At 37.5% G+C, this 12,370-nt stretch overlaps 1 protein-coding gene across 1 annotated transcript in view; it reads right to left on the bottom strand.

Moving 5' to 3' along the window:
- The window catches only part of pde9aa (phosphodiesterase 9aa), a 42,553-nt gene extending 32,777 nt beyond the window's left edge, over positions 1–9,776 (bottom strand). Inside the window, exon 1 of the mRNA XM_052148441.1 lies at positions 9,613–9,776. Within this exon, the coding sequence (XP_052004401.1) occupies positions 9,613–9,675 (63 nt within the window). The 5' untranslated portion in view covers positions 9,676–9,776. The remainder of the gene's footprint in view (positions 1–9,612) is intronic.
- Between the last annotated feature and the right edge of the window lie 2,594 nt (positions 9,777–12,370).

The raw sequence follows: 12,370 nt of genomic DNA, 5'->3' as shown, positions 1-12,370 counted from the left end.
CTCTGCCAGAGATGTGCCCATCTGTCACTTTAAGAAGTTTAAATATACACTCACCTAAAGGATTATTAGGAACACCTGTTCAATTTCTCATTAATGCAATTATCTAATCAACCAATCACATGGCAGTTGCTTCAATGCATTTAGGGGTGTGGTCCTGGTCAAGACAATCTCCCGAACTCCAAACTGAATGTCAGAATGGGAAAGAAAGGTGATTTAAGCAATTTTGAGCGTGGCATGGTTGTTGGTGCCAGACGGGCCGGTCTGAGTATTTCACAATCTGCTCAGTTACTGGGATTTTCACGCACAACCATTTCTAGGGTTTACAAAGAATGGTGTGAAAAGGAAAAACATCCAGTATCGCGGCAGTCCTGTGGGCTGAAAATGCCTTGATGATGCTAGAGGTCAGAGGAGAATAGGCCGACTGATTCAAGCTGATAGAAGAGCAACTTTGCCTGAAATAACCACTCGTTACAACCGAGGTATGCAGCAAAGCATTTGTGAAGCCACAACACGCACAACCTTTAGGCGGATGGGCTACAACAGCAGAAGACCCCACCGGGTACCACTCATCTCCACTACAAATAGGAAAAAGAGGCTACAATTTGCAAGAGCTCACCAAAATTGGACAGTTGAAGACTGGAAAAATGTAGCCTGGTCTGATGAGTCTCGATTTCTGTTGAGATATTCAGATGGTAGAGTCAGAATTTGGCGTAAAAAGAATGAGACCATGGATCCATCATGCCTTGTTACCACTGTGCAGGCTGGTGGTGGTGGTGTAATGGTGTGGGGGATGTTTTCTTGGCACACTTTAGGCCCCTTAGTGCCAATTGGGCATCGTTTAAATGCCACGGTCTACCTGAGCATTGTTTCTGACCATGTCCATTCCTTTATGGCCACCATGTACCCATCCTCTGATGGCTACTTCCAGCAGGATAATGCAACATGTCACAAAGCTCGAATCATTTCAAATTGGTTTCTTGAACATGACAATGAGTTCACTGTACTAAAATGGCCCCCACAGTCACCAGATCTCAACCCAATAGAGCATCTTTGGGATGTGGTGGAACGGGAGCTTCGTGCCCTGGATGTGCATCCCACAAATCTCCATCAACTGCAAGATGCTATCCTATCAATATGGGCCAACATTTCTAAAGAATGCTTTCAGCACCTTGTTGAATCAATGCCACGTAGAATTAAGGCAGTTCTGAAGGTGAAAGGGGGTCAAACACAGTATTAGTATGGTGTTCCTAATAATCCTTTAGGTGAGTGTATATACACTCACCTAAAGGATTATTAGGAACACCTGTTCAATTTCTCATTAATGCAATTATCTAATCAACCAATCACATGGCAGTTGTTTCAATGCATTTAGGGGTGTGGTCCTGGTCAAGACAATCTCCTGAACTCTTAATCTCCTAATAATCCTTTAGATGAGTGTATACTGTATATATATATATATATATATATATATATATATATATTATACATAAAGTTATGTTTCAAATTATGGATGTGACATTTTCAGTGCAAATTAATAATTTAACTTCATATATAAAATATTCGTTACCAGTATATAACATTTTTATGTATAATAAGAAAACCCCTGCAGATAGTGTCAAGACATCAAAAAGGTTTCAATCTGTACAAGTTTCTTTCCATTTTAGATCAGGAAATGAGCTTGCGTTACAGATGTGACAAAAATGGACACACGTTTTTGGGCGACCACACACTTTGTAAAAACTCTGTGAATTATAATGCACAATCCAATTTAGAAGGGTTGTCACTTCTTAGAATATGTAATATTTATTTTTATTCATTGTTGTTTTCAATTAAATGGGAAACCAGCGTTACAGACATGACATCTTTTAGGACATCTACTTTGTGCATGACATGAGTAATGTTACCGCTTTCTCCCTCCCCCTTGACCACGCCCCCGCTGCCACAGTATGAGAATAAAAATAAGCAATTCTAAGCAGGCTAGCAGGCTACAAGCACTCCAAATCACACAAGTCTGGGCAATTTCCAAATGCCTGAAGGTATCACATTCATCTGTACAAACAATAGTACACAAGTATAAACACCACAGGACCACGTATCCATCATACCATTCTGTCTCCTAGAGATGAACCTAGTTTGTTGTGAAAAGTGCAAATCAATCCCATAACAACAGCAAAGGTCCTTGTAAAGATGCTGGAGGAAACAGGTAGACAAGTATCTATATTCACAGTAAAAATTAGTCCTATATCGACATAACCTGAAAGGCTGCTCTGTTAACTGTTTGGCCATAATGACCATTGTTAAGTTTGAAAGAAAAAGTGTGAGGCTTGCAAGCTGAAGAACACCATCTCAACCGTGAATCATGGGGGTGGCAGCATCATGTTGTAGGGGTGCTTTGCTGCAGGAGGGACTGGTGCACTTCACAAAATAGATGGCATCATGAGGAAGGAAAATTATGTGGATATATTGAAATAACATCTCAAGACATCAGCCAGGAATTTAAAGCTTGGTCGCAAACGGGTCTTCCAAATGGACAATAACCCCAAGCATACCTCAAGGATACAAGTTGTGGCAAAATGGCTCAAGGACAACAAAGTCAAGGTATTGGAGTCGCCATCACAAAGTCCTGACCTCAATCTGAAAGAAAATTTGTGGGCACAACTGAAAAAGTGTGTTCGAGCAAGGAGGCCTACAAACCTGACTCAGTTACACCAGTCCTGTCTGGAATAATGGGCCACAATTCCAGAAACTTATAGTGAGAAGCTTGTGGAAGCCTACCAAAACAATTTTAAAGGCAATGCTACCAAATAATAACAAAGTGTATTAGGACTGTACAAATATTTGTAATCAAATTAATTACGTGGTGTCCCGATTAATTATATAACATATATATATTATATATATAATATATAACAATAATTCAATATATAATGATGAAATAATTATACATAGTTATCTTTAAATATTAAAATATATATATATATATATATATATATATATATATATATATATATATATATATAAAAGATATTCAGATAATTCAAATGAATTACATTCCTGTAGCAGAAGAGTTAATCTTTGATAAGATAATACAAAAAGCAGCTTTAGAATACAATGTATTGTTTACTACCATATTATTGATCATAAGTCAATCATTGTCATACAGTTCACAGCAATCCATTTCACAAGTGAATTTGTCAATCAGTTCGAGATTTATTATAAGGGCTTGTTTAAGGACCCGTCAATTTACACCTGCGTCAGACAGATGCTTGTGTAGCGTCTCGGGTGCGTTGCGTCATAAACATACGATTTTTTAGGTCACTGTGTCAAGTTAAATATAGTTTAATACTCAATCTTTAAACACATCTTGAGATCCCTTAGTTCGAATTTGCGCTCCATCAAGTGTTTAGAATGCAAGAATGTAACGTTTTCTTCACTGTGTAAACTGCGCGTTGCCACACAGCTGAAATTTCACTTACTGCCCTCTGGAGTAAACAGATGGTACTACAAGCTTGCATTTCCCAGGAATCTTCCTTATTGTGGTCCGGGGGCATGTGATTTAATTGCGTTGAGTTTTTTAACGCGTTATTTTTTTTTTATTCATCGCACTGAATTAACACGTTAAATCGACAGCCCTCTGTGTATGCAAACTTCTGACCCACTGGGAATGTGATGATAGAAATATAACCTGAAATAAATCATTCTCTCTTCTGTTATTCTGACATTTCACATTCTTAAAATAAATTAGTAATCCTAACTGACGTAAGACAGGGAATGCTTACTACGATTAAATGTCAGGAATGTGAAAAACTGAGTTTAAATGTATGCTTAAGGTGTTTGTAAACTTCTGACATCATCTGTATTATATTAAATTATAATACCCATAAAGGCTGCATGATGAACTGAAATTAGATTGAAAACGCCATTTTTGACATTTTCATGGAAATTAAATATATCTGAAAAGCAAAATTTTTTTAAGATCTTTTGAAAAGGTTTAAAGCAGAAGTTTCCTAATTTTAATTGGACAAATAACAACAATTTAATTAATACAATGTTTTGGTCATGCCTGACGAAGATGACATGACCAAAATGTTGTATTAATTAACGTGTTTTATTTGCAAGCTGCAACAGTGTGCAGGATTTTGTTTCTGTTTTGAACTGAATTTCTTTCCAAACTAATTTTTCCCCAAAATGTGGAAAACATAATGAAAGTGACACAAAAATGTTAATCAACTTTTTAAAAAAACTCCAATGATTGATTTTTTTAAAGCATTTTTCTTTAACAATATCTTTGAGGACAGAAAAGTTACCCTAATTGCAGAATTTGACCAAAATATTCCTGGTTTCCATGTGGTGCTGACCATTAAACATTACATTTTATTGATTGTAGAGACTTCTGAGCAGAGCCAAGGCCAACTCCTTTCACCTATCATTTGTAGTGTCAATCATGACCCCTGAGTGGCCCTGACCCACTTAAAAAACATATTGTGTATATGCTATCAGCAGACACAACAAGCCAGGTGACAGACACACAGACACACACACACACACACACACACACACACACACACACACACACACAGAAAAGAAGACAATGAGAGGGGTTGCAGCTGACTCAAAGAGCAAAGTCAAGAGAGACTAAACTAAAAAAAAAAGAGAAAACAGAAATTTTGATCTTCCAGAAAAGAGCCAGATTACAGGACACCAGATACACATTCACTCTGGGAAAAACAGACTAAAGGCTCAACAATACAATTGTAACTCTACAAACATCAGACTTCAAACATAACAATTCAAGGACTGACAACTACTAAACAAACCTAGAGGGTATATATATACACTTGGAAACTTAATGAGGGAATGGCATACAGGTGTGGATAATAAGAAGTGATTGGGGCAGTGGATACTGGGAAATGTAGTGCAGGAGAAAGCTTCAAAATAAGAGTCCTTGAACACTGTGGAGCCAAACTGTGACAATACACTGCAACATGAAGCCCTTTAAACCCAAGATCTGAAGCCTAAAACCAGTCCCCTTTGTCAGCTGGCTCTGAAACTCACAAACCCACTAACAACTAACAAAAACCAGTTTCAGACCAGCACTGCTGAATTAAACCAAATCACAATAAACCAAATCATAAAAGTTAAGTCAAGTCAAGTCAAGTTTATTTATAAAGCACACTTAAAAACAACAAATGTTGTAACCAAAGTGCTGTACAATTTTTTACAAACATTAATAACAGAATTTAATAGAACTTATACAATGTTAAAAAGAACAAATTAATAAAACATTATAAAACCTACACAGAAAACTATTAAAATTATCAACCAACATTATAGGCTAAAGAGTACAAATGTGTCTTCAATTTAGATTTAAATATCGGCAGTGTGGTGGAAGACCTAACAGTAAATGGGAGTGCATTCCACAATCTGGGGGCCGCAACTACAAACGCCCGATCACCTTTAGTTTTCAACCGGGAACGAGGAACAGAGAGGAGTAACAGATTTGATGATCTAAGAGACATAGGTGCAGAATGTAGATGGAGTAAATCAGCAATGTACTGAGGGGCTAAGCCATGCAATGCCTTATAAACATACATCACAACCTTGAAATGTACTCTGTATCGAACTGGAAGCCAATGTAGGGAAGCGAGAACTGGGCTAATATGCTCTCTTTTCTTGGTACCAGTTAGGAGTCTAGGTGCTGCATTTTGGACTAATTGCAGATGTGAAAAGAAGATTGAGACAGACCCACATATAAGGCATTGCAGTAATCCAGCCGGGATGTAATAAGAGCATGAATTACTATTTCCAAGTCCTTCTTTGAGAGAAACTGTTTTAATTTAGCAATGGACCTTAGATGAAAAAAACTTCCTTTAACAACAGCATTTATCTGCTTATAAAAAAATAAGTCAGAATCAAAGATGACACCCAAGTTCTTAACTATCTTGTGCATGGTTAAAGACAAAGTACCCAACTGATTTTCAATATCAGCGATATGTAGCGAAGAGCCAAAGCAATGACCTCGGTTTTATCCTCATTAAGCATGAGGAAGTTTTCAGATATCCATAATTTAACTTCCTCAAGACAGGAGATGAGATTACTGATAGAACAACAATCGTTAGACCTGACAGGAAGGTAGAATTGTGTGTCATCAGCATAACAATGATAAGCTATACTGCACTTCTGAAAGATGGAGCCTAAAGGAAGCATATAAAGAGAAAAAAGCAGAGGACCCAATATGGAGCCTTGAGGAACGCCACATGTGAGCAGTGTTGGGGAAGAGAAGTGATTATCAATTGATAGAAAAAGTTATTTCCTTAAGATATGATGAAAACCAGTTTAATGCAACTCCCTTGATGCCAACCACCTTCTCAAGACGATGTAAGAGAATGGAGTGATCAATCGTGTCAAATGCTGCACTGAGGTCTAGAAGGATTAAAATGGCCCCGTTTCCAGAATCCAGGGAGACTAATATGTCATTTGTCACCTTTACTAGTGCAGTCTCAGTACTATGCAGTGCCCTAAAGCCTGATTGAAATTTGTTGAATACGTTGAAGGTGGTTAGATAAGAATTGAGCTGCGAATAAACCACCTTTTCCAAGACTTTGGACAGAAAGGGCAATTTTGATATAGGCCTATAATTCTTAAAAACTATAGGATCAAGGCTAGGTTTTTTCAGCAAAGGCTGAACCACAGCATGTTTAAAGCTGGCAGGGACTGCTCCATTTCTCAAAGAACTGTTGATTATGGCCAGCATAATGGATGCAACAGTACTAAAAACATCTTTGAGAAGCCGTGATGGTATGACATCCATGGGAGAATTTGTAGGTTTCATTAACAAAATTATATCCGACAGTTGAGCAGATGAAACAGGGTCAAAGTGACTAAAATAACTGGATGGCAGCGTGGGATCAGAGTGTATCACAGCTTGGCCCATGACATGTGTTCTAATGTCTTGAATTTTGTCAATAAAAAATTCAAGAAACTTTTCACATGTCTCAGGGGTTGCATCAGGATAGCCCACAGGGGCAGGTTTCAAAACAGAATCAATTGTATTAAAAATTATCTTAGGCCTATGGGCATTTTTAGCAATTATTTCAGATAAGTAGTTCGATTTTGCAGTCATGACAGAGACTTGATACTGCTTTAAGGAATCAAAAAACATTTCAAATGAAACCTTAAGTTTATCCTTCTTCCACTTACGCTCTGCCTTTCTACAGTCCTGCCTAACAGAGCGAGTATACTCATTAAGCCAAGGCTGGATGCCTGACTTATTTTTACATCTCCGTGACTTTAAAGGAGCAACCTGATCTAAAATGGCAGTGCAAGTGGTGTCAAAAACTTCAACCAACTGTGAGGTGTCTGAAGTACAAGTAATGACATCAGTGATATGAGACAGATGAGCAGAAGCAAAGCAAACATTCATATTTGGACCATTGGGAAAATGAAAGTAAAAACCAAAGCAAACTGGAATGTTATCAGACCCTAAACAGAACATATAATGTAGCAGAATATCTCACTATAAGAGATCAAAAACAGAGACGGATCCTCACCAAATACAGACTCAGTGATCACAGTCTGGCCATAGAAAAAGGCAGACACAGACAAACATGGCTTCCACAAAGGAAGAACGAGTCTGTGCTCACTGTGACACGGGTGAGGTCGAGACAGAGACACACTTTCTCCTTCACTGTGAGAAATTTACAGAGTTGAGAGAGAGATACCTCCACAAACTCTCAAACCTCACGCCACAGTTTTCCAGTTCAGCAAAAACAGATCAGATGCTGGTGTTACTGGGGGAGGACCATCATGCATCAGTTGCAGCTAAATTCATTTTTGAGATGCAACTCCTCAGAAACCAATCACTGCCTTAATGTACTTCAGTCACAGTACTTTTATTTTCTAATGTCCTGTTAAAGGCTTATTTTATTTTATATTGTATAGTGTATATTGCTATTATAGTTTTTATTTTATTCATTACCTGAGATCTTATTTTAATTCTATTTTTATTTTTATTTGTTACTATTACATTATTATTATTTGTCTTGTCATTATCTGTTTTGTGTATTAAACAGCAATATTGTATGTAAACACAATCATGCCAATAAAGTTAGAAAAAAAAATTAAACTGATATTGAATTGAAAGAGAGAGAGAGAGAGTGCAAATGTGAGTTAAATATGACTTACAGCTTAAAAGAGAAAAGTGAATGATTGAAAAAGAGCGGGATAAAGAGAGTTATATGACCAGATCTTTACATAATGCAATTGCAGGTTTTAAATGGAAGGATATGAGAAAATCTTATTAGTGTCCAACAAAAGCTTCTAATTTAATAATTTGTCAAATATGAACTTAAAACAACATCTCACAGCCTTAATAATAGAGATTATAAAATTATGTACCACCAACCACAGAGCAAAAATCATAGTCTCATTTTAGCAGAGGAGCATTTAAATTTTTCAAGTATCTTCCAGTGTCGATGCGATATTTTAGTTTTAGTTGAATGTCACTTAAAAAGTGCCGAAGACAGTTGCACTGGAACAAAGTAAATCATATTTACTTTCCCGCTTCTGTATTAAAAATGTTTTGTGTATGTGTGTGTGTGTGTGTGTGTGTGCAGACAGTGTGGGTGTATGCATACAAATACAGATGCGCTTATTAAGATGTCCTTTTGTTTTTTATTGTGCTGTAGGCTTTTATATGCAGATTTTTTTGTCACTTTGCCAAGGCAGAACCATAACACATTTGTAACAGAAAACTAAGCATTATATTACTCTAATGTATGCACAACACACTAATTTGTTATAAGCGATTTTGAATAAATATACAGTGATGGCAACTGATGGCATCATGGATATCTGTAAAGTAACTGTAAAGCAAATATCTCAGTTATCTGTTTGATCTAGATAACTGATCATCAAAGGCAGTTAGACCAGCTGTTTGACCTTATAACACCAAGAGTAGAGAGCACACTCCTCAAAGCATGAGAATAGGTGGGTTCTATTACATTTTGAAGCATAAAAAGATAGAAATGGGTTTAAAGTTTTTATGGTGTATAAAGGTGTTTTATGGAGTGGCAAAGTGTGCAAGAGAAAGTAGTTCATAAATATAAAACATTTTTTAATCATCATTATCACTATTATCAGAACAATTATCCAAACAGAAACTAAAATACAAGTAGGCCTATGCTAGTAGTTTTAAATGTAGTGTTTATTAGCAGTTGTTTTTCTTAAAGGTGTGTCCCAGCATCAAAATCCTTTAAAGAATATTTGTATAAAGAAAAATGTGTATATTGAATGATTGTTATTTATTGTTATTTATTTTTGCTTTAATCATGAGCGAAACGTCTGACACTTTGGGTATAGTCATACTTATTTAATTAGAGTTAAATGTTTTTTTTTTTTACAAGATTGCAACAATGATGTTGTCATTTTAAAACATCATATGTTAGATTTAAATGAAACTAAATACAATAGCTAATGAACTGTTTTAAGGAGGACAATGTTTCGAAAAGGGTTGAGTAAGGAAACTACATAAAAAGCTACCTTCTATAATACGTAAAACAATTAAAACAAAAAAACAACAACAAAAATCTCCGCATCACACGAGCGTTTTACCTTCTGAATCCTTCCATCCACGTCCAGGTATATGATCCGATACGCCGAAGACGCGCTGCCCATCTCGCTCGTGCGCGGCACTCCGAGGCCGACCTAGAGTAAAATCCTGACCGTTTCTTTGAACAGGAACGGATTTACATACGTAGTGACTGTGTTTCTCATTGCCACTGATCTCTTCTTAATTTATTGCCCCCATTCACTCCCACTAGTGCACGCGCACTATCTCCATAGTAACCAAACCACACAAGGACGCGCGAGGATGGAGTGGCGTTTCCCGCCGTGTGAATACTGAGAACAAACTGTAATAATTTAATGAGAACTGCACGAATAACGAAGAATTGATGAAGGTGAGTCTGAAGTGGCAAAATGAACAGACGGAGTCCAGGAGTCATATAGAGGAAACGTGATTGAATCCTTGAGGCAAATTTAATGAATCATCTGTCATGATTACCCGAGACTCACACTGGGTGGATGTCTAATATCTTATTAATTGACTGGTCAAGTAAAACGCATTTCAAGTAAAAGACACATTACTTAAAGGAAAATTCCAGGTTCAATACAAGTTAAGCTGAATTGAAGGCATTTGTGGCACACACACACACACACACAATTTAGGCTTATTTGTCCTTTTGTTTCTTAAAAAAAAAAGCACTTTATTTGAATGGCACTTACTATGGAAGTGAATGAGGCCATTTTGGGGGGGAGAATTTAAAGGGGTCATGACATGAGGGAATTACATCATTGTACGATAAAAACACCCTGTATGTTTCAGAACTCAAAACTTACTCCTCACTGCAAAAAAAAAAAAAAAAAAGTTGTCAAAAAGTTGTATTGTATTTAGTTTCATTTAAATCTAACATATGATGTTTTAAAATGACAACATCATTGTTGCAATCTTGTAAAAAAAAAACAAAAAAACTTTTTTTCCCTCCACATTGTGATGTCACACTGTGATAGACATTTAAATCTGACTGCCTCCACAACACATCAATGCCTACTTTACCTTATTACTTCCGGAACCACCAGAGATTATTTTATATATATGGAGATAGCAAGGGCTCGACTGGGAAGAGAAATCGGCCCAGGATTTTACATGGCAACTGGCCCAAAAGTTGTTTGGTTGGGGGGGAACCAGCCCGCTTGGTTCTCCAGATGGCCAGTCCGCCCCTGATCTGCCCCAAAGCGCATCGGCCCACCGGGAAATTGCCCGGCATGCCAGATTACCAGTCCCGCCCTGAGAGAGCGTAACGGCTAGTAGCGGTCAACTGGCATGTTACGACAGTCAACGTTTGCGGATATCATACAATTGAATGGGGAGAACCCTCATGTGACACCTACCTGTCAAAAATTGTCTATGACCTCTCTTATAAAACAGCAATTTTATCATAGTAAACTCCACACATAGTTCAGTCCAAAAGAACATTTTAGTATAAACATGTTAAAGATTAGTGGACAGTCAGTTCCTTAAGTGATGAGCAGTTTTCTCACAAAAGCAGTTTATTCAGCACACTGAAGCATCTCCTCATAGACATCCATTCAAAAAGAACGGCATCTTGTATCCTTGCCAGTGTACCGCCCATATAATGTCTATGGGAGCACCTCGTTATGCTATTTTAGGCTACGCTATTAGGCTTTCCATTTAGAAGGGTTCTGGTAGCCACTAACTAATCTGGTCAGTAATAACCGAGCCCTTCCCCACTTAGCTTCCGAGATCAGACATGCCCGAGGTGGTGTGGCCATAGGTGAAAGCTGAAGCAGTCAGAGCACCCCTTGTGCGGTGATCTGTGAGATGGAATAAGACAGCAGGTCAGTCAAGATCAGAGAACCAATCAGAACAGTGGGCGTTTACTGTCAAGTCTTAAAAGAGAAGCAGCACCAAAACCGAGCGTTTCTGCCAAAGGGTCATAATAACGGTGGAAAATGATCATGTTTTACAAATATATGACCAATACTAATATTATATTGACCATATTTAAAATAATAAAAAATCATGTTACGGCACCTTTAAAGGCTTAAGATAATAATCTTGAGCAACCCCTGAAGTTGTAGATGGGTGAATGGTTTGCATACATTAACAGAAAACAAGTTTACATTTTTTTTATGCTGTATATGTTGTTGGTCTGCCACATCTGGTGTGCAACCCATTTATGACTGTTAACGCCCTCTTTACATATAAATGGGAATCAGAACTTTTCACAAGCTGCAGATTTGTTGTCGGGTCCAATATGTTTTCAACTGCCTTATCCTTCAATTACAGCTTTTTGCAAAACCTGCAATACATTATGGCATATTTACAAAACAATCCTGAAAAGTGCTGCTCAAACTGTTAAGATCGGACTGAAATAATTATGAACTACAGCCATTAACAATGAGACACTTCAAAAGGATGTGCAGAGCAGCAGGTGCTACACGCAACCAGGACACATCCAACATGATCAGACAGGAAGTCGGCATGTTATTTGCGAGAGTACCGGTACTCTAGGATCAGTTCCCCTGTTGTGTGACCTGAAGATCATTGCATCAGCAGCGTAGGAGACTTGAGTTAGCATACCACTTTGAAACCAGGAATAAATGACATTAGCATAATCAGTGACGAGCAAGATTAAGAGATTTAAATTTTCCCATCAAACATAACATTTTTACTCCACTGATGGTTAATTTAAGGTTTGGGTGGTTAGGTTTATAAATCATGCATTCTGCTTCACTGTATTACAGCCGAAAACAACTTAATTCACAACTCGCTTTTGGCACCCGTCCG

Source organism: Xyrauchen texanus, chromosome 18 (genome assembly GCF_025860055.1).
Source record: "Xyrauchen texanus isolate HMW12.3.18 chromosome 18, RBS_HiC_50CHRs, whole genome shotgun sequence".
Taxonomy (NCBI): domain Eukaryota; kingdom Metazoa; phylum Chordata; class Actinopteri; order Cypriniformes; family Catostomidae; genus Xyrauchen; species Xyrauchen texanus.
This window is presented reverse-complemented; position numbering and strand designations above follow the sequence as displayed.